Source organism: Lycorma delicatula, chromosome 3, assembly GCF_047948215.1.
Source record: "Lycorma delicatula isolate Av1 chromosome 3, ASM4794821v1, whole genome shotgun sequence".
Lineage (NCBI taxonomy): Eukaryota > Metazoa > Arthropoda > Insecta > Hemiptera > Fulgoridae > Lycorma > Lycorma delicatula.
The window spans coordinates 16,006,532-16,030,711 of NC_134457.1; the positions used below are offsets into that span (position 1 = coordinate 16,006,532).

At 28.9% G+C, this 24,180-nt stretch overlaps 1 protein-coding gene across 1 annotated transcript; it reads right to left on the reverse strand.

Annotated features, from left to right (window-relative positions):
• Positions 1 to 1,133: 1,133 nt before the first annotated feature.
• LOC142320804 (fatty acyl-CoA reductase wat-like) lies at positions 1,134 to 21,771 on the reverse strand. The gene is made up of 8 exons (XM_075358783.1): positions 21,766 to 21,771; positions 21,415 to 21,654; positions 14,435 to 14,580; positions 10,989 to 11,098; positions 8,479 to 8,668; positions 3,933 to 4,067; positions 3,086 to 3,343; positions 1,134 to 1,461 (listed from the first exon to the last, which is right to left on the reverse strand). Exons 1-8 carry the CDS (start codon positions 21,769 to 21,771, stop codon positions 1,134 to 1,136), a joined length of 1,413 nt encoding a protein of 470 aa, XP_075214898.1.
• Positions 21,772 to 24,180: the final 2,409 nt, after the last annotated feature.

The window sequence follows — 24,180 nt, forward strand, 5'->3', positions numbered from 1 at the left end:
ATTGTTGATTGATATTTTGCTTTAGATACTATTTTCGTTGTGATGGACCATAGTTTATTTACGTAGTACATAGACTCTAGCCAACTAGTTCAAACTGTGTTGTTAATTGAAACCCAGCCTTCAAAATACAACATTTACAGTATTTGAAGATGAAATTCATGTTGAATTTGAACTTAACACACCAAAATCAATCCATTTCTTATCCTTTTCTTTTGTTTCTTGAAGCTGTTTATTTTTTAGGACCAAGGTAGAAGAATATTCATCCACAAAAATTTCATTCATGATCTTGCTTTAAATCAAGACCACAAAAAAATGACCTCAAAAAAACAAATTGACCTCATTTGCTGCAGGAAAGGTAATATTCTGATTGTACCTCTATAGCTAGTATGAACAGCATTATCTGCTATAAAAACCAATTCCATCATAATTTTCTTGTAGATAGTATAGGGGTATGATGTGAAATGACTATGAAACTAATAAATAAGTATTCTTTAAAACATTAGTTTCTTTTACACCATATGTTACAACTAGTAAAAATTTATGAATAAATCACACTAAGAACCATAAGAAGGTAAAAAGTAGTTTTTGTTTTGCATTGGTAATTAATTTTTTTGATCAGTTTGTTTAAGCAACATTATTTTGCTTGTTATATATAGTAAATGCTCTAAAAGTTTTAAATTAAGCATCATATAATTCTTTCTTCATAATGCCATAAATCAGTAATAAATTGTAAACTTTTCCATATGAGATAAAAACATTTGTAAATTTTTGAGCTGAATATTTTTCAAGTATAAAAGTCTGTTTCATTTTTTGAGAATGTATCTGCAGCAGTAATCTACTTCATCGTGATGAATGAAGTTTAACTTCACCTTCTTTTTTGACGAAATATATTTTGTTATACAATAGCATGCCTGCCAACTGAAGGAGGTATTCATCATCACAAATTTAAATATATAAATTTTTATTTTATTTTAATTAAACATTTACATATTGTAATTATAAAAGATTTGATAATTAACAAAATACTTTTAACACTAATTATCCTAGATGGTTCATACAATACTAGTATTTAATTTTATAATCTACATTGTATGATTCTTGAATAAATTGAATAAATGTATAAAATGGTGCTTTTAGTCATGCACGTATTCATCATTTAGATCATTATTGTTATCAAATATAAACATTCCACCTCTTAAAGAAATATATTGAACTGGTATATCATCCTCATATTTATCTAAATATTTTTTAATAATGTATGCGATTAAAACTGTTAATGAAGCTTGCATTATTTTCTTCATTTTTATAACATATAAATGTGTTGAACTGTATGTAAAATAATCATAAATTAAGGCTACAATTATTGAACCAAAGCTTGTAATGAAACCAACAGCAATCCATGTTATGTACCCAAATACAAAAATGAAGAATATTAATAATATGTAATTTGACAAATATATCCTGAAAAAAAAACACAAAAAACAAAGTTATTGAGAATAATACAATTATGTATTATTATTATTACTAATATTTTTATTATTATTTTTTTATAAACAGATTGTCTCAACATCCACGCCCACAGGTGTGCTTTAAAATACCTGTGACTATTAAGAAGCTGGTTCAACCAATACCCAGTTCCCCATGTCCAGCCATCTCTGGTCTCTGGAATCAGTCTGTAGGTTTATCTGCCATTTGTCAATTGATCCCATCTTTTGCCACCTGCAGAGATTTGTTAAACACTTTAATAGAGTAATGCATATTTTTAATTTTTATTATTGCAGAAACTCTTAAATAAATGAGCACCAGTGATGATAAGTTACTTTTACAAAAAGCATTCATATTTCACTGAATACTACTCCACAGTGCACAGAATAATGTAGATTAACAGGACCTTAACCTCATAATAGTAGTATTGTATAAGTACAAAAGTACTTTCATTTTTTTTAATAATGATTATTTTTCTTACAAAAAAGCTATTCAATTTTATTAAAAAAGTATAGTGATATTTTTAATCATCTGTATAAAAATCAATGTGTTATTTGTTATACATCAACCGAAGCACACTAAAGACAAATAAATCTGTCTAAATATACTACTTCTTTATTTGTAGATATTAAGAACACTTTTGATAATGTCCAATGGAATGAGATATTTAAAATTGTGTCGGGGTATAGCTAATGAATAATTTATACAATTTGTAGAAGGATTAGTTGCGTTATAACAGCAAGTGAAAATTTACAAAATTTAATTGTGAAAGAAATAGGACAAGAATACCTCAAGTCTATGATTTTTCTCTACTTGTACTTAAACGAATAAAAAAGTAGATTTAATAAATATAGGTTAAAAATAAGGACTTAGCTAATGATATAGTTGTTCTAGTGGAAATAAAAAACTAATTAAAATAAATTCTGGTAGTATTTTGATAATAAACATAAGTAATGAAGTAGACTGACATTAAGGTAGATGTTCAAAAATTTTGAAAAGAGGTGACGTATCAGAATTATGAGAATTTTGTTATTTATATGATAAAATCACAAAGGAATGGGAAAGTAAAGATGATATTAAAAACAGATTAGCGCCAGCAAAGAGAAGCATTTATGCAAAAAAATAAGTCTGCTTATACCAAATATATATCTAAGGATTGGTCAGAAAGTAAGAAACCCTTAAAATCATTTGTATAAGAAATAAATGAAACAGGTTCATAAAATACAACATGATAGATTTAAAGCAGTTGACCTATACCTTGTAAAATGGAGTATTATTAGATCGGTAGGTTTAATGGTAGTCTTTCCAAATTTGGTTAGTGAGGTTGTGTAGAGTATAATAACGGTATGGCAAAATACCGTTACAAATTCACTGATCAGTTTGGGAAAATTGATAACAGCATAAAATAAAACATTAATAACTCATTCTCAAAGCAGTAGTTTTTTAGAAGTAGTTTTATGTGAAAATAGAATAACATTTTTTTTAATGATATGACATGATGAAGAATGTTATAAATATTTTTGAGATTAGCACAGAAGAATAAGAATAGAGAATACTATCTAATGTAATGGCAAAAAAAAGAAAATTTTAGACAACTAACCACTTTGCCCTTTTCTTTGCAGCTGGAATAGTTGATAAATCATCTTTCAATAAATACTGTCTTATTCCTCTCATATAATTATAAAAATATTCTTCCCAATTAATATCTTCAACATTAAATGGAAATATTTCTTTATCTTTTTGATCTAATGATTTCCACAAATGTTGAGTATTCTTGTTAGAAAAATCCCATTGTCTTTTACAGAAATATGATATTAACTGTGTAAATTTGTCGACATTCTCTGATATTTTTACCAGCCTGAAAGTATACCAACAAAAATAAAATGAGTAATATGTTTAACACAGTTTTTTTTTTCACTAAAAATATTCAGCAAGACTGCTATAAATAAATACAAGCATAAACATTTAATAAACAATGAACATTGTATTTCTGATATTAACACAACTTTAGAAATATTGGAAATTAATAAAGATGATATAAAATTAAATATATTTGAAAAATATTACATGTATAAATACAAACAAAATTTCAGTTTGATAGCCATAGACAGTATTTGAAGGAGGCCTTATAAATACTGCAACATATAGCAGTACACGTGGAAATTAATACGCAATCATTATTTTAGTATTTTTACTTTTATTACAGAATAACAATTATTTCAATCATGACTGAGGATGCAGGATCCGCGAAGTACTTCAATGAAAAATTAAGGTAAGGTATGTCTTATCTCAATACATTGTACTACATGTTTTATTTTTCAAAAAATTAGATATAATTTTAACAGTACAGTGGAATAATATAAAAAGAATAATTTCAGTAAAGTAAATATAGATATCAGTATTTAATTAATTTTTCTGTTAATTTTTATTTCAGAATTGTTTCTAACTTAATGTTGTAATTTAATGTGGAAATTGGCCAGAATCTTTTGCCAAGTTTAGTGAAATTATCCCATGTCACTGGATTTTGTGCGCCTGAAACCATATTGTACGTTGGTGGATCTTCAATACTGTCCTTCTTTGTTCTGTAACAAATTTTTTTAAAATTTTATGATAACAATACAGGAAAAGTAGTGTAAGATTAGCTTATTTCAGTTTGAAAAATATCTCATTAATGTTACAGTAACTACATTTCCTCAAAATTCTAAACTTTTGAAGTTACAGGAAGTAGTAAACCTGCAGATTTAAACTACAGCTGCACCTGCACAAATTCAACTAACAAATATACTACAAATGGATTTTTATAGACTTTATAATGTAAATATAAACAGACTGCAGTAAACAACTGAACATCTTTTTTTCTCATATTAAATTACACTAAAATTTAAAATTAAGTCATCTCACTCGAAAATACACTAAGTTCCTGCTGAATATCCTTTTTAGATTGTACAGGGAATGAAAGTGTACCTAATAGTAAATGAAGGATTAGGTAATTAAATAGTATCTTTGTAAATACAAAATTTGTTAATGGTACAAGTGTAAAAAATCTTAATATAAAATACTATAGTTTCTGTTTTTTACAAACTGTTTCTGTTTTTGTCATACTGTTCTGAATTCAGAAATACATAAGTGCATTTTTACAGCAATGTTAATGGGCTTAATAATATTACTCCAAGTAAAATTTTTTTCTGCAAATGTTGAAGATCTTTAAAAATACAGCAACATTCTCATGTAACTACTTTACTCTTATCTGAGAGCATTTTTTTAGGTGATTTTTTTAAAAATAAATACTAAAAGGTTTTTTTAATAAATATTTTTCAGTTTTTTAGCTTCCTATCCTGTTTTCTTTACTAAAGAGTTCCTAACCCAATATAAGATGTTTAACAATCATACGCTCAATCTTTCTCGGATTATGTTGTCTTATGTAGATTATATGAGAAGACCCAACAACAATTAATCAACAATTTTTATGTGTATACAATATAATAAAATTTTTTTTATATACAAGATATAAAAATTGTATACAATTGTAACTGATAAGCACTTACACCTGAAATGTGAGCTACTACAAAACTGAAGGAACAGAACTTTTGGAGCATTTATCTACATGTAATTATTCTGATTTGGTAAGTCAGGTTGTAAGTCTTGCTAGGAACCTAGAATTGTGCTAAAGATTCAGAAGAATAGTAGTAAAAAAAAGGTTTTAAGCTGAAATCTGCTTCTCTCAAATTTAATGCAAAAAACAATGACTAAACTATTTTTATGTATTAAAACTACTTTAGAGGAGTGGTAGTTAAATTTAAAGTACATTTAACTTTATTTGTACAAAAGTGCTTTCATTACCCATAAATTATGAACCCTGGATTTTCATTAACACAAATTGCAAAGAAAATTTCAGAAAAAGTGTACATTAGATTTGAAAATATGTACTACCTGTTTATTATAACTAATAATTAAATGTGAAATTAACCAAAAAACAAATATAAATGTAAAAAGTTTCCTATTATATATAATTAGCACCAACATTTCTGGATAAAACAAAAAGTTTAACTTAAATGGTTGAACCCAAGAATTGACTGAACGCAATTAAAACAAGATAAATCAAGAGTATCGTGCAGAAAAAAGACTGAAAATTAGATTTCAAAGCCATAGTTAAAATAAATAAAGTTAGAGAAAATGTTAGACTTAATGAATAGATGCAATTCAAATCTGATCTTTTGGCAAATTTTTTTCCTGGGTGTACAACGAGATATTGTTATCAACCCAAAATTACTATAGTAAATGATTACAAATTAACAATCAAAATTTACCTTTAAAATTGAACAGATATAAAATACCTGCGATATTCTAAATGCAAGATGAAACAAAAATAAAAACAATATAAAGATTAACATGAAATAACGAATTGCCGTACATTAAAAGTCATAGAGTTAAAAGTTACACATTACAGTTAAAATCAAATATTTAAATCCATATGCACAGCCTTAAGAAATTGTAAGACATTAATATTTTGGATATTAACTCCTAGTTTAAGCTTGGGACACAATGCCACATAACAGACGTGGTCCACAAGGATGTGATACCGTTAGTTGGCAGTCGCAACAAACACATACTGGTGTATCAGTCTGATTCATGAGGTGTCCATGAGTAAGTTTACTGTGCCTTATTTGCATAACTCCTCTCAACGGTTATTCCTGCATGAGGAATTCTATGATGACATAGTGTTCTTAAATGGACGAAGTTTATTGTTGATGGTAGCATTCCATTCATATTATTCCTCTTAAGAAAACAGGCAATGTCATTAGAAACAATGCGATTAGTTAAAGTAGGCTACAAACTAGCCAATTTTGCTGCACTATCAGTATGCTCATTTCTTGAAATTCCAACATGTCTGGTGTTCCAGCAGAAGCTCACACTTGTGTTTCGCCGTTTCATCTCAAATACAGTGTCAAATGTGCACATTTGACACTTTTCTTGTTTCCTTATCACTGAATCTATATCTTCGGCGGACGAGGTTGTTCAAAGTCTCTTCAAACCCCCCTTTTTGTTGGTTTTTTCAAGTGAACCAACAACCACCAAAAGATTATTATTTGGGACTGCCATATGGTTCCCATGAGCACTAACAATTTAACAGACCACGTTAGCAAAGCGTGCACGCCCTGAAGCTGTGGTTGCACATAACTGGGTTCACCCTGGTGTTCAGAGAACAACGTTTGAGACTCACTGTGTAGAGCCATCCACCCATCAGTACAATAGTGTCCACTTTGGGTTATGGTTGCATTTCGTAAGGTGTCGTAACACCACCAAGTGTAAGATGTTGTTGTGTAAGGGCATACGAGGTCTATAAATTAAGTAATGAGACTAGATTTTTTTGGCATCCAAAGTGGCAACACTAAAGTTACATATGATTATGTAAACAGATCTGATTTATATTTTTAGTCTATTGGGGGATACTTAAAAATACATTTCATGAAACAAGTTTTTGTTGTGTGTTACAAAAATGATTAATACTAATTATGAGCAATATTGTGTGTGTTAAACTCTGTGAGAATGCTATTGAAACTTTTTCAAAATTGAAAAGGGCATATGGATATGACACTCTGTCCTGAGCCCAGGTTTTTAGGTGGTTTAAAGTATTTTCAGATAGCTGGCAATCAGTTGCGGATGATCCATGCTCTGGAAGATCGTAATGCCAAAAAGTCTGTCAGATTTTGACAAACAAATTGGACATGAAAAAAGTTTGTACAAAATTGGTCCCAAAAAACCTCACTGTTGAACAGAAAAACAACAGGGTGGAAGTGTACCACAATTTTTTAGGGTGAATTGAAACTGATGAATTTTCTAAAAAATTTTATTACTGGTGATGAATCTTGGATATTTGAGTATGACCCAGAAACAAAATGCCATAGCAAGGAGTGGCACACTTCAAACTCATCATGTCCCAAAAAAGCAGAAATGAACAGTTCAAAAATCAAAACCATGCTAATTTGTTTCTTCGATAGTAATGGCATTGTCCATAAGGAATTTTTTGTCTACAGTACAGATTGTAAATCATTATGTTTACCAAGAAATTCTTGAAAGACTGCAGAAAAGAGTTGCTTGCATGAGATCAGTCATCAAAAACAACTGATGTTGCATCATGACAATCCACCTTGTCATACTGCCATCTCAATTAATGAGTTTTTGGCAAAAAAAAACATTGCTGTAGTTCCTCAACCACCTTATTCACCTGACTTGAGTCCCTGCAACTTTTTCCTGCTCCTGACTTTAAAAAACATCTCAAAGAACACCATTTTGGATCAGTCGTAAACATAAAAAAAAAACGTAACCGACCATCTGAAGGATATTCTGGTTTCTGAGTTCCGACAGTGCTATGAAGAGTGGGAAAACTGATTGAAGCATTGCTTGGCTTCTCAAGGAAACTATTTCGAAGGTGATAGAGTTCATGTATAATTGGATTGTAAATAAAAAGTTTTTCTGAAACAGTCTCATTACTTTATTTACAGACCTCGTACGTTGTAATTTGTGTAGTGTTTATGATCTGATGTATGTGTATTGTGGAAGACTTTTGGCAAATAATATTAAAAAAATCTAGTAAACCTTTAGAACACATCCTACATATTTCCAGCATAACAGCTACATTAAGAGTGGTTTTTATATTCCAAAAAAATGGTCGTTTCTAAATAATATTGAACTAGTATTATACTTACAAACATGTAACTCTTATACCAAATGAGCAGATTTAATTTAAATGTAATAAATTTGTTTAATACATTCCATTGTGTAGTTGTCTTTCTGACTCAAAAAGATGCCAGGAATAAGTTTAGCTTTACTGTACTGCTGGACAACAATTCACTTATCACTGGAATAGCTAAAAAAATATGTATCTAGAAAAAGTTTGATACATATAAAAAGGTTCTTAAAAATTAAAATCGGTTCAATTTATCATTAAAAATATTTCATGTATTATAATTTTTATTAAAATTTAAAACTCGCCTGCAATTTAAATTCCATACAGAAGCAATTATTATGTTAGTTACCATATCAACAGGTATTACATCAGCTGTAACATTAGGATCACATTCCATTACTCTTATAAATCCAGTTGCATATCCAACACCAACTCCAGAAGTGCCATACAAATTATCAATCCAACCTGGGACAGGTTCTTTACTTGAACTTGTGACTGAAAAATATAAAACAAAAACTAGTTACTGAAGTAAATTTTTTATTCAATAAACAGATTTTATTTTTCTCTTTATTCAATAGTTGTTCATAGACTAATTTAAATTAAACCCAGTTCGAGAGATAAAATATTTAAGTTACGGGCCCTAAAGATTATAGTTTTAACATAAAACTCTGTTAAGCAGGTCAAATAACATCAAATGGACTATTTATCCACTATTTAATAGCATAATAACCCACAATAAAGTTATGCATTATTTTCTTGTTCATTTCTAATCCAGCTGTATTCAATCATTGTGAAAATAATGTTATTTATAAAAATGAAAATTCTTAAAATCTTAGGTTGTTGAGTAGATGTTCTGATTTCCAGAAGACTGATTTCTATTTGGCAGAGTTTATTTGTAGTATAACTGAATCACTAAGCTTCTATTACTAGTTTCTGTATAAATTTAATATTGTCAGTTTTTTAGATATTAGTGTTTTACATACAAAAATACTTCACTAAATAAGGCTCAAATTGTCATTGTCTGCACAAATAAAAGTACATCATGCTTATATATAAAGTAAAAGCATGTGTAAACAAACGATTTGTTTTGTTTCAAGTTAACCATTACACAGAGAAACAAATAACTATACCACACACATATATCACTATACCACAGCCTTTAATATTTACATAGTTAACTTTTGCTAACCATATCATAGAGAAATTAAATTAAATTAAAGTTATAGATCGACCAAAGCTGAAAAACTTCAGATACTCCATAAATACATAAAACAAATGCTCAGATTTCAACACAAACAATATTAAGTATATATAAATTCATAGTGATAAAAGAAAGAAATGAATTGATATGCTTGAAATCTGACATATTTTTTGTATCATTCTAAATATTTTTCTTCTGAACTCAAAAATACCACTCATTCTTTAAGTAAAAATAGCATTGAGTTACTGAAGATTGCCATAATAATGTTTAAAAATATTTGAAAACTTTTTTTAAATTTTAATTCATTTAGTTCAGATTGCCTTTAAAAGAGTTGATAATTAAAAAAAAAAATCTTTTTTTCATACCACCACTGACAAAAATAAGAAAAAACAGTTTTATATTACGTACATTGTGAATATTTATTTAGATTTTATATTCATAAAAAAAAATTACTTTTATGTCTTTTATAGTTACTGGTAGTAGACCTATTATCTTTGATAAAATTTAAATACTATATGGCCCAGAGATGTTTAATATTTGATAAAATTAAAACTGAATAAATATCCAAGTCTATTAAACAGCTCATTAAAAAGGGATAAAAAAATTATCTAAAACCATGTTGGTTCTGTTAAAAAAATCTGATATATTTTATGTAAACAAGTATTGTATTTCTAGATTAATTTCTTCTTCCTAACAAAAGAATTGGTTCTCCTCTTTCTCTTTTGTTAAACATAATTTTTTACATGTTTATAACTACCCCTCAGATTTTTTTCTGTACACACTTTAACAATTCTCTTTTATTTTTATTTCATTTATTGTTTTCTTGTGTTTTACTTTTCTGTTTACTTTTCTAGGAGTTTGTTAGAATGCATTTCCTGAGTAATTCCTGTTTACCCCTACTCACTTAAAAGTAAGTTGGCTCAAGTTAGTTGTTCCCTCACAAGGTATTTTAAGCTCATCTCCTTTTTTGTTTGTTCACATTACACATTTACTTTAAAAACAACAATTACAAATTATTTTCTATAGTTTAAATACTTTCTGTCAGTGAAATTTATTAGTAATATATGCTAATAAGAAGAAAGGAAATGGCAATAATCTAAAAATTCTTAGTTTACTGCATCTTCTAATGCTGATTGGTCTTCTTATATTAGTAAGTTATACACTGGAGTGTTTATAATAATAACTGAGCAATTGTTCTGATATTGAATTATTTAAAAGTATGTGGGACATTTATCTTGATTTCCACTTTTCCTTAATATGTCAGAATTTTCCTTCATCACTTACACTGCAATTTTTTTATGATTTCTAATCTCAGGCCAATTTTTTTTAGACATTGAAAATAACTGAGCCCCAAATTATCAAAGATAAACGTGATATATGCATTCAAATCCAAATAGTAGTAATTACTTCTTTAATTGGATTTGAACCTGGGTTTAGCAACATACATAACAATTCTTAAACTATGATTGTAATCACTAACCTATGCAGCAGCAGATTTGATAAAAATAACCAGCTGCTGGTATTCTGAAGAAGACAGAATTTATTTTAATTTTATGCCATATTAATTATTTTTTTATTAATTAATGTAGAAGGTTCCGGGAATAGAATACTTACTTATGCTGGGCCTTACAATAATGACAGGAAGTCCTTTACCATATTGTTTAATAAGACTTTCAGCAACCCTCTTAGTATATATGTATGTATTAGGACAATCCTTTAACAATCTGAAAAAGCAAATTTAGTCTTTTATTAAGATACATTTAAACACATTTCTTTAGAATATCAGTAACTATTTGCAAGTAGATGCCAACCACACATGACAGCATATTCATTTATTCTAATTTAAAAATTACATCTTAAACTTTATTTGGCCCCTACACATGTATGATATGCATTTTAAGCATATCTATATTTCTTATAGCATTCACTTTATCAACAGTGTTGGGTGTAACTATTCAATTATTAAGTATTCATTCATATACTGAATTCATAACAAAAAGAGCTTTTCATTTTTAATATGATCTTTCTGTGTTATGTTATGTTTTGTCACTACAAATTAATAAATATGACAATATATTTTTACAACTAAAACATTCTCATAAAATAATTGTATATATATTATAACTAGTCATTTTTCTGGTTTGGCCTTAGTTTTTCAACAGAAGGTAAACATTTTGAATAGATTTAATAAAAATGAAATAGAAAATAATAATATATAACAAAATTTAATAGATTATTATAAGTTAAAGAAATAATTGAATAAAATTACAGTATTATACTTGCTGAATCAGATTACTGAAATTATATAATGTATGGACATGAAGAGAAGTAATAATTAAAAACATTAAAACTGGGCAGGCACACCAAATGTTTGTTGTTGATGATTGTGTAGCTATTTATCATAGTTTAATAAAAAAATTCTTGTTAACACCTTTATTATTAAGACTATTTTAATATAATAGAGTTAAACAGATTATTAAAGTATCTAAAGCAATCACTAAAAAGTGAACTGTTAGTAATATGAACTTTCTAAGGCATAGAAATGCAGTTGGGTATCTTTGCAACACATGTCCACGATAATTATTGTATATCAGTTTGGTTTAAGTAAACAAAATTTATAGTCTCTAAACTTACCATAGATATGAATTTTGTTGCTTAAGTTTTAATCATTAACATTTCAGATATGCCGCTAATATGTATGCCACATTCCACAGAAAATAGGACTATTGAGAGAATGAGGCTGGCTGCTATCACTGCAATAAAAGTAATTGAAGTAATTGATCCTGTTTATTGACTTACCATTGAAATAGCTGAACTTGCACAAGAAACAAGACAGGAATGTTATAAAAAGTGTAGTATTTGAACTGCACAAAACCAAGGTCAGATTGTTTTTAGTACTAAATGAAAATTAGTAGTTCTTGTTAATATTCATAAAGAAAATAATGGAAACGAGATTAGAAAATTGAAAATATGAAGTAAATTCCATGAAACAAAGTGGAAAGATGCCTAATTTTTGGAAGTGGCCTACAAAACCAGACCAAATCTGATGTGACAAACAACATAAAGTGAAAAATATTTTCTCCAATATTGGAAAATGCTAGAGGAATTTAGAGTTTTCCTTAAACTGTGTTTAAATTTATAGGCAAAATAGAATGATGAGAACTTTCTATAGGCTGATTAGAAGTTCAAAGATTATTAATTTTTTTGCTAACTCAAATTAATTCATTTCCAGATACAATATTATTCATTACCTGCTAATTATTGTTCATTCACGACTGATTTTGCACTCTCTAAATTTATGAACATTTATTGTTGTAATTTTATTCAAAAAATATTAAAATAGCTATTTTAATTTTTCAGTAATTTCTATAGAATATGTTACAGTACCATTTTTTCTAAATGACAATAAAGATTAAATTATTGAAAGTTAAAGCTCTGCAAGTTCTAACATTTTCATTTTCTGGAGCATTCATCCTGTTAAACTTGACTTTTAATTATTGCACAGTCTTAATCATAGCTTTACAAATAAGGGCTCATCTTAATTAATCTGGCAAAGAGAACATTCCAGTTATGTGAAAAAGTAACTAAACATAAAATTAGTATCTTTTTAGTAAAATAGTATCTTTCATCTTTGAATCACAGAAAACAGCAAAATTAAGTTATGATTGTTATCCTTAATAGTTATTGCAAATCAATTTGTTTGACTAAATTTTTAATAAAGCATAAACATGAATAACTAGTGTTAAAATTTTTATGTTTTAATCATCTTTATTGTTTAGTCATTATAAACTACTAAGCAATAATTGGGAAAAGGAACGACTACCCTCACTAGGGTTACATGAAGATAGACTATAAGAAATCATTATAACCATTTAAGTTGGTGCATACCATCAACCTCAACAGAAAAACTCAGGGTTTTGTCAAACAAAATTCCAAGCCTTAATAACTTAATATAGAGTAGTCATTATAAAATATCATTTATGGAAACATGTAAGTGACTTGAAGTGATGATGTTACCAAGTAGTTAGGGATAGGCCCCTTTTCACTCTCTATCTCTCTAAATGTTTCCTCTTTTTATGATTGAGATAATTGGTTTCAGTTTGTATTGTTTTTACTACTTACACCAAAGGCCTACTTCATTGAATTTATATATCATTCTTTTTAATTTTTGGGTGGTGGGGTTAAGGAGAAACTTAAAAATTTCAAACAGGACAATGTCATTGGAATTTTCATATCATTTTAAAGAGCTTGATAATATGAGAAAATTTATTTAATTAAAACTAAATTCTGATTGCCCAAAATTCAGTTCCAGTTATCTCAATTATAAAAAACATTAGAGGGGATGGCTGTAAAGTTACTTTTCAGCCACTAGTATATATGTTTTGTTTTATCCATATTTAAAGACAAATGATAGTATTCAGCCCTTGGAGCTGAGGCAATATCAATGCTTTATTTGCAGCATCAGAAATATTATTTAAGTAAAAATTATTACTTAATATAATTTATGAGTATAAACATATACATTGCATTTATTACATATATATTTTTAACTTATTTAAATGAATAATATGAAGAACATAGCAAAGGCTTCAAAATAGTAATATTAGGAGAAAGTCATATGTCATTGATCCATAGCTAGATGGATATTATTAGGTGTTTTTAATAATATTGTTGCAATACTATAGTCCAGTCGGAATCCACATTGATATTCATGAAAGAAATTAAACGCAGATTTACACCTGTGACGGTCTAATTACACCTGCATACACTAGTTTGTCAATGGTTCATGTTCATTCTGTTATGGGCGACAGTGTTCGTAACATCAGTAGGAATATTAAGAAGTGTTATACTTAATGTTGTCGTCATTTTGTGATAGTTCCAAGTAGTGTTGTACCCAATATAATGAACGCCACCCAGTTTTATAGATTAGTTTGTCAATTGGACTTAATTTGAACATATCATGTACACCTATGGCAATAGTACTCAATAAAAATGTCTTACTAAAAATAAAAGTTTGTTTTAAAAAATTACTGCATAAGATTTACAATAATTATTATTACATGGGTGTAAGTTGATCCAACTGCTGATCATTAAGACATTCTGTTATAATGATTAATTGTTTATCACCAATTGGTGGTTCATAAACCTTTTCTTTAATTTTACTTAAATGACAGTTTGAGTAAGCTGTAGATATGTGTACAAATGCCTGGAACAGTAAAATTAATTATATTTATGAAATCCCTATTTATATGCACATAACATGTGTAGCTTGAAATAAAATTAGATCATTACCCATGAAAAAACACTATTCATTATTATGGTAATTGTAATATGAAATGAATGGAAAATAACACTTTTATATACATAAAACATTTTTAATGTTCTTTAAATTCCTTTTTCACATTGTTTTTTTTATTTAATTTTTTTTTTGTCTTTTTTTTTTTTCGTCTTCAGTCATTTGACTGGTTTGATGCAGCTCTCCAAGATTCCCTATCTAGTGCTAGTCGTTTCATTTCAGTATACCCTCTACATCCTACATCCCCAACAATTTGTTTTACATACTCCAAACGTGGCCTGCCTACACAATTTTTCCCTTCTACCTGTCCTTCCAATATTAAAGCGACTATTCCAGGATGCCTTAGTATGTGGCCTATAAGTCTGTTTCTTCTTTTAACTATATTTTTCCAAATGCTACTTTCTTCATCTATTTGCCGCAATACCTCTTCATTTGTCACTTTATCCACCCATCTGATTTTTAACATTCTCCTATAGCACCACATTTCAAAAGCTTCTAATCTTTTCTTCTCAGATACTCCGATTGTCCAAGTTTCACTTCCATATAAAGCGACACTCCAAACATACACTTTCAAAAATCTTTTCCTGACATTTAAATTCATTTTTGATGTAAACAAATTATATTTCTTACTGAAGGCTCGTTTAGCTTGTGCTATTCGGCATTTTATATCGCTCCTGCTTCGTCCATCTTTAGTAATTTTACTTCCCAAATAACAAAATTCTTCTACCTCCATAATCTTTTCTCCTCCTATTTTCACATTCAGTGGTCCATCTTTGTTATTTCTACTACATTTCATTACTTTTGTTTTGTTCTTGTTTATTTTCATGCGATAGTTTTTGCGTAGGACTTCATCTATGCCGTTCATTGTTTCTTCTAAATCCTTTTTACTCTCGGCTAGAATTACTATATCATCAGCAAATCGTAGCATCTTTATCTTTTCACCTTGTACTGTTACTCCGAATCTAAATTGTTCTTTAACATCATTAAATGCTAGTTCCATGTAAAGATTAAAAAGTAACGGCGATAGGGAACATCCTTGTCGGACTCCCTTTCTTATTAGGGCTTCTTTCTTATGTTCTTCAATTGTTATTGTTGCTGTTTGGTTCCTGTACATGTTAGCAATTGTTCTTCTATCTCTGTATTTGAACCCTAATTTTTTTAAAATGCTGAACATTTTATTCCAGTCTACGTTATCGAAAGCCTTTTCTAGGTCTATAAACGCCAAGTATGTTGGTTTGTTTTTCTTTAATCTTCCTTCTACTATTAATCTGAGGCCTAAAATTGCTTCCCTTGTCCCTATACTTTTCCTGAAACCAAATTGGTCTTCTCCTAACACTTCTTCCACTCTCCTCTCAATTCTTCTGTATAAAATTCTAGTTAAGATTTTTGATGCATGACTAGTTAAACTAATTGTTCTGTATTGTTCACATTTATCTGCCCCTGCTTTCTTTGGTATCATAACTATAACACTTTTTTTGAAGTCTGATGGAAATTCCCCATTTTCATAAATATTACACACCAGTTTGTATAATCTATCAATCGCTTCCTCACCTGCACTGCGCAGTAATTCTACAGGTATTCCGTCTATTCCAGGAGCCTTTCTGCCATTTAAATCTTTTAATGCTCTCTTAAATTCAGATCTCAGTATTGTTTCTCCCATTTCATCCTCCTCAACTTCCTCTTCTTCCTCTATAACACCATTTTCTAATTCATTTCCTCCGTATAACTCTTCAATATATTCCACCCATCTATCGACTTTACCTTTCGTATTATATATTGGTGTACCATCTTTGTTTAACACATTATTACATTTTAATTTATGTACCCCAAAATTTTCCTTAACTTTCCTGTATGCTCCGTCTATTTTACCAATGTTCATTTCTCTTTCCACTTCTGAACACTTTTCTTTAATCCACTCTTCTTTCACCAGTTTGCACTTCCTGTTTATAGCATTTCTTAATTGCCGATAGTTCCTTTTACTTTCTTCATCACTAGCATTCTTATATTTTCTACGTTCATCCATCAGCTGCAATATATCGTCTGAAACCCAAGGTTTTCTACCAGTTCTCTTTATTCCGCCTAAGTTTGCTTCTGCTGATTTAAGAATTTCCTTTTTAACATTCTCCCATTCTTCTTCTACATTTTCTACCTTATCTTTTTTACTCAGACCTCTTGCGATGTCCTCCTCAAAAATCTTCTTTACCTCCTCTTCCTCAAGCTTCTCTAAATTCCACCGATTCATCTGACACCTTTTCTTCAGGTTTTTAAACCCCAATCTACATTTCATTATCACCAAATTATGGTCGCTATCAATGTCTGCTCCAGGGTAAGTTTTGCAGTCAACGAGTTGATTTCTAAATCTTTGCTTAACCATGATATAATCTATCTGATACCTTGCAGTATCGCCTGGCTTTTTCCAAGTGTATATTCTTCTATTATGATTTTTAAATTGGGTGGGCAATTACTAAATTATACTTCGTGCAAAACTCTATAAGTCGGTCCCCTCTTTCATTCCTTTTGCCCAGCCCGTATTCACCCACTATATTTCCTTCCTTGCCTTTTCCAATGCTTGCATTCCAATCTCCAACTATTATTAAATTTTCATCTCCTTTTACGTGTTTAATTGCTTCATCAATCTCTTCGTATACACACTCTACCTCATCATCATCATGGGCGCTTGTAGGCATATAAACGTTAACAATCGTTGTCGGTTTAGGTTTTGATTTTATCCTTATTACAATGATTCTATTGCTATGCGTTTTGAAATACTCCACTCTCCTCCCTATCTTCTTGTTCATCACGAAACCTACTCCTGCCTGCCCATTATTTGACGCTGAGTTAATTACTCTAAAATCACCTGACCAAAAGTCGCCTTCCTCTTCCCACCGAACCTCACTAATTCCTACTATATCCACATTCACCCTATCCATTTCCCTTTTTAAATTTTCTAGCCTACCAACCTTTTTTAAGCTTCTAACATTCCACGCTCCGACTCGTAGAATATTATTTTTTAATTTTCTGGTGACCCCACTCGGAGATCCGAACGGGGGACTATTTTACCTCCGGAATATTTTACCAAGGAAGGCGCCTCCATTATTGTTATGTGAAAATGCAGAGAGCCACATTTTCTTGGAAAAAAAAAAGCAGCTGTAGTTTTCCATTGCTTTCAGCTGCGCAGTACTCAGAGGACTGAGTGATGTTGATACGGCCGTTTAAGTCGTCCTGACTCACGCCCCTAACAACTACTGAAAGAGCTGCTGCCCTCTTTCAGGAATCATTGCTTAGTCTGGCTCTCAACAGATACCTCTCCGATATGGTTGCACCTTCGGTCCAGCTACTCTGTATCCCTGAGCACTCAAGCCCCCTCACCAACGGCAAGGTCTCATGATTCATAGAGGAGGTTTTATTTAATAATAATGAATAATAATAGAATACATTAATGTATTTATTTATACTAATTGAACTTATTCAGCCATTTTAATCATCTTCTGCTTCTCAAATTCCATGCCTGACTACTTCCTGTAAGTGTTTCAGTTGTTATTTATTTCTTCACAGTCTCAGCTACTTTGCATTCTCTCTAAATTTCTCTCTTCTTTCTAATGACCATTTCCAAACCCTTATTAATCTCCTATTCTTCAACATGGTTTTAGGAATCCACACTTTCAAACTACATCTTTCTCAAGCTCAATTAAATTGTAACTAGAGTGAGATTTTAATTTCAAATCATTTTATTTTCATCTTGGATTCTCCATATTCAATTTCATAAAATGATTTCCTCATTCCTAATCTTCTCCTTTAGAGAATTAGTTTACCAGAACTCATGTCTATTGCACATTTGTTCTTTGTACTCTAAGAAACAGATTAAGGAACAGACATTTGTATTTAATGATTCTCTACATACTTGTATGTCTTGTACATCTTCTTAGATTTCTACTTCATTCCACAAATCTGAGTAAATACATGACCTACATTTACCTCCTCCTTTTTTCACTATATTGATAATGTCAGTTTCATGTCTAAAATTTGAAATTAAGAGATGCAAAGATGAATTTGAGTTTTTTTGTTTTACCTGTTGATATTTGTAAATCTCCTCTGTGCCATTCAAATTTATACAAATCTGAAAATCTGATGGCTTCCCATAATTAACATAAAAGTAATATTTTGAAATTATACATACAAAGTTAAACTGGTTATGTGTTTATTTTCTTTATAGTGTGTAATGACTTATTAAAAAATGTATTTATATGTCTATAATAAACACTTCTTTTAACAACCATTTTTTTCAAAAAAACTATTCTGTTCTTGGTCTGTGAAACAGAGTAGTACTGTAGAGTTCAGTGGAACTCTACCTCTCTCTTTACTATTAAATACATTATATCCCTTGAATCTTTTTAAATTAACAAAAAATAGAAAAAAAAAAATATGTGATTCAAAACACATTGTACCTTTAAGAAAACACAGGAAACTTTATTAATGGTGTCTAAGAGGTGCAAGTCTTGTTTTACTTGACCACTGTGCCACTGCAGCACAGAAATTAACAGAAATTAAAAACTTCCAATACTCAAACCTTTCTTACCAAAAAATGATTCTATATATGGGAACTAAGATAAACTGAACATTGTGATTATTTGAGTGTTATTTCTTCTCTAGGCACTTTAAATTCCAATTTTTTTTTTTTTTGTAATTAACAAATTTATTAGTATTGTGATATAGAAACTCTTTTTTTTACCACTTTTCCTTTGGCACAAGTAAATAAAAGAATTTCATCCGAGATCAGTTCTACTACTTCGCAGGGACCTCTAATCACTTAAGTTTGAAAAAATATATATAAATGTTGCATTATGAGTGTTGCTGTAGGATCTGGTAAAAACATAAGTATCAGGATTCCCCTTTATTTAAAGTATTTAATAATAGATGCATTCAACTATATATTTTAATTTTTTCAGTTTAACATAATCACACAGGATTCTTGTAAAAAAAAACACAAACAAAAATTAAAATTGAAGGAATAAATCACTTAAATTTGCAGGTTTTTGTTGTAGAAACATTAGTTTTTAATTTTAATTTCTGGCTTTATGAAATAATTAATCTATTTACTGTTACATAATAATTATTATTACATAATAGTTATATTAAACACTTAAAAAAATTAATTAAGTAGTTAACATTAATAATTAATTATAAATAATACTAGTAATATGTCTATTGGTGTATATAGCATTATTATTCCAACAGCAACTATAAATTATATTGCAATCACAAAGTACTTTATAGAAAGGTAAAAAATATTTATATAATTGTTGTATTGCCCTTTTTTGTAATGTTATTTTGCATAAATAAGATTAACATTTACTGATTTTCCCACATGTTTCATATTATTTACACTTCACTGTACAGAATAACCACTATTGATGACGTTCCATAGTTTGACCTTGTAGTTCCTGGATTAATTTTAAAATATATCTTAAATATTTAATTTTTAACTGACTTCATAAACCAAGCAGGTTCTCAGTTAAGCTTATGAGTTCAGATATTATTTGAGAAGTATTCCGCAGATCATGTTAAAGCTTTAGCAAATGAATGTACATTGTCAACATGCTGTATGGCAAGTAACAATTCATCTTTTGAATCTCAGTCTCAGGCTGACCAATTCTAAAACTTTCCTAAAAAAAAATAATATTCCATACACTTTCTTGTTATGTTCAATTTGTTTTATTACTTGTATTTTTCACTACATTCTGGCAGTAATATAACAATTCAAAAATCTGGTAAAGGGTTGCATAACTTTTCCAGCTATACCTTTGACAGATTTTTATTTCAAATATCCCGTAGGGTTTTTAAATGTTATTTACTTAATTATGAATTATTTAGATTACAATTGCAAAAAAAATCAAAATGTACATAAAAAATTTTGAGTCAAATTGTTCCTTTTGATCAAAGAACTTTTTTAACTTTAAGAATTCTGCAGTATTCAAAGTATGATTGAGAAAAAATCGAAAAATTAGTAAAAAATGTTGGGTCTAATTGATCTCCTTGACCATATTTTTTTTCTCATCAAAGTTACAATGTATTTAGAGTATAAGTACTTAAACAAAAAGGTTCCATTTGCTGTTAGCTATCACATTTGGAATCCATAACTTGAAATCAATATTTAATGGAATTCATAACTTGAAAAATGAATAAAGCATGAGAAATTATTAAAAAAAACTCCATATTGTGGGTCTTATGGAACTTCTTTTTCAGAAAAGTTTCCATTTTGTCTACATTAATACTAGATACGGTTAGATTTTCAACCCTGAAAATTAAAGTTTAAACAGTTGTAATTTTAAGTACAGGTCTCATTTATCCTCCTTTTTGGGGGGCTTAAAAGTTTATTTATTAGTCCTGATTTTTTGCTTATTTTAAAACTTTTTTACAAAGAGGCTTATCAAATATTAATGTGAATTTTATATAAATTTTTAATATATGATTTTTTTTTAAATTTTTGTATAAAAATAAAAAAAATGTTAGATAGGAGAACGAAGGAGAAATTGCCATTTTTCCTAAGGATATTTTTATATTAGTTTTACAAGTAGATTCCAAAAAAGTATAGCCAGCCCACCATTTTAGAAACACTCTGTATGTATATATATATAATTTTGGCCAATTGCTATATTTTCTTGTTATAATTGTTTTTGTTATGTAGCAACAGCCGAAAAAGTAAAACTAAAAGAATATAATTTTAATTTTAATTTTCAATATTACCTTTAAATGTTTAATTTTATTTGATAAAATAAGCAAGTCTCTTGTAGCAATAACATTAATAGATACTGCCTTCTTGGTTTTTTCATCAAATTTAACTGTTGCAGCAGAATGAATAATTATAGTTACATTTTCTATAATCTCCTTTTGATCTGCAGTTGAAAGGCCTAACATAGGTTTACTACAATCACCATTAATAAAGGAGACTTTCTCTACCATAAGCGGATTCACTTTTGAAAAGATCTGTAAAAGATAAAAAACAAGATTGTAAAATATATGTATATACAATATATTATCTTTGATAAAATAAGCAAAATTTAACTTATTAATTTTAGTTAAAATAAATGGAAATACAACCATCTTGCATCTGATACTAAATTGATATATTTCTTTATATTTTGAAACAATTTTCTAGTATGTGGAAGATGTACAAAATACAAGAATATAAAAATTAATTTTTTTTTCAACTTTAAATAAGAGAGAATGTGAACCGATGTGCCTTTCGCTTGTAAGTTACAAATATTTTATTAATTAAAATATTTGTATAGCCAAATAAAGGGCTATACAAATATAGCCCTTATTTGGCTATAACTCTGGAACCGATGAAAACAAGTACCACTTATGTATCGTTGAAAAGCTCTCAATGAGGGCTTTTTTTTTAGAAAAAGGTCAAAATGTTGTACATGCCTGCAAATAAAAATACGATGGGACTGATAGCTGTTGAATAATAAATGCGGTAACTTTTCAATTAATCCCCTGCTATGAAAAATTAAACCAGAATTATGAATGCTATTATATAATTGTTTTAATATATAAATTATTTTATATTATATAAAATAAAATAAAAGTTCACCACTAGACCACCCCGGTGGATTTATTCACTTATGCACTTATACTATTTTGTATTTTCATTACTTTTTTTATAAGAATATACTAATTTATTATTTTGCCACTTTTCTAAAATATGATTACCTTTCATTAATTTATTTAGAAAAGGAGGTCACATATACATGAGAAAATTTTAAAATAAGTAACAATTGGTGTCACTGCTGACTGAAATTTAGGCAGTGATATTTTTTTTGGATTTAAATTATAATACCAGTTGAAAGTAAACAGGTTGGTGTGAACAGTCTAATATGTTTTGGAACGGCAGAATGAATGTGCATTTCTTATTTTCAACAAACACTGAAGAGTAAGGGCTATAAAAAAAATTAAGATTTTTACATTTTAGATGCAACGGGTAACTTACGAGATGCGTTTAAGAAACCCACTGGTTGGTCTAGTGGTAAACTTGTCATTGCATAACAGCTGATTTTGAGTTGAAAATTTTAAGGTTCAAATCCTAGTAGAGGCAGTTTTTTATGGATACTGGTATTCTTTGGTGGTTGGGTTTCAATTAACCACACATCTCAGGAATGGTCAACCCGAGACTGTACAATTATACTTCATTTACATTCATACACGCCATCCTCATTCATCCTCTGAATACTTTACGATGGTTCTAGAGGCTAAACATAAAAAACTTCTATCTCTTGAAAAATTTTCCATAGCAAGTGATTTATGAGTGATCAAGCAAAGGTTGATAGAAAAAGTACCTGATGAGGGTAATTTGAAGTTTTTGGATCACAAAGTATATGTCTTTAATGTTTGTAGACAAATGTATTTAGTTTTAGTTTATATATATTTATCTAATATATAAGTGCAAAAGTTTATGGCAGTTCTAATCGTTTGCAACAGTATAGTGCAAGAACCAACAGACTGATTGCTTTAAAATTTGTAGAGCACATTCATGTTTTCATACATACATTAAAGCCATACATACATTGAGGCCCCAGCTTCTTTGGGGTTGAGAATAATGAACAAAGTTGGCCAACTAGGAGGGAAGGGCAAACAAAGTGAATCCTAACCGACTAGTGTATACAGGTATCTCATAAGTTTCCATATATAACAAAATATTTTTTTATGAAAACCAGTTTTTTATTTATTTATTATTATTTATTTTTATGTATTCTATGTATGGACATCTGTGTGTGCATGCACGCGCACGCTCACGTGTGTATTTACCACACTGTGCTAATAAAATTTAATATTAAATGAAATATAAATCACCAAAATACAATAAATAAAGTTAAACTTACTATATTAATTCCAAGAATCAATTTTCATAGGATCCTACATCTTCAGTTCTTGAATTCTATAATTAAAACATTTATTTATGATTTGTGGAAACTGTTTTTTGAAAACTTTGAAATTTATTATGGATGAATATGCAAATTCTGTTATTCAGTATTTAGATAGCTCACATATTTTTTTGTGGGGGGGGGGGGGGTTAAATACTAATAACCCCTGAACCACAAATCTAGAATAATTTACTTTTCAAAGATACTGGTGTTAATTTTGCTAGGTACATTGATTTTATTCAGGGAGGAAATTTTTTAACGCTCTAACTTTTTGTAAACTCAGCTTAAACTAATTATTACTTTTCATGATCTCTTACATTAATGCCCAGTTAAACAAATTCTAGTTTTATTTAATTTAAAGTGGTGTAATATATTTTCACTACAGATACTAAATCAGTTTATTGTTGAACCCTCAGATATGAAAATAGTCCTTCCATATGCTCGCAAAGTAAAAGATTCTCAATTTTCTTTTGTAGTTGATGTTCCTTTAGTGGTCCATTAGTAAGTTTCTTTCAGATAACTTAAATTAGAATCTGTAAATAGATAGACAAAATAAATATTTAGTCTGTTTATATGGTTTGAAAGATTT

Bases quoted from the DNA above. Each gene is read 5' to 3' on its own strand.
- LOC142320804 (XM_075358783.1), bottom strand. The intron at 14,581-21,414 runs GTAATATTGAAA...TTACTGTTCCAG, and splicing joins ATAAAATTAAACATTTAAAG to GCATTTGTACACATATCTAC. The intron at 11,099-14,434 runs GTAATAATAATT...TTGCTTTTTCAG, and splicing joins TTGGATCAACTTACACCCAT to ATTGTTAAAGGATTGTCCTA.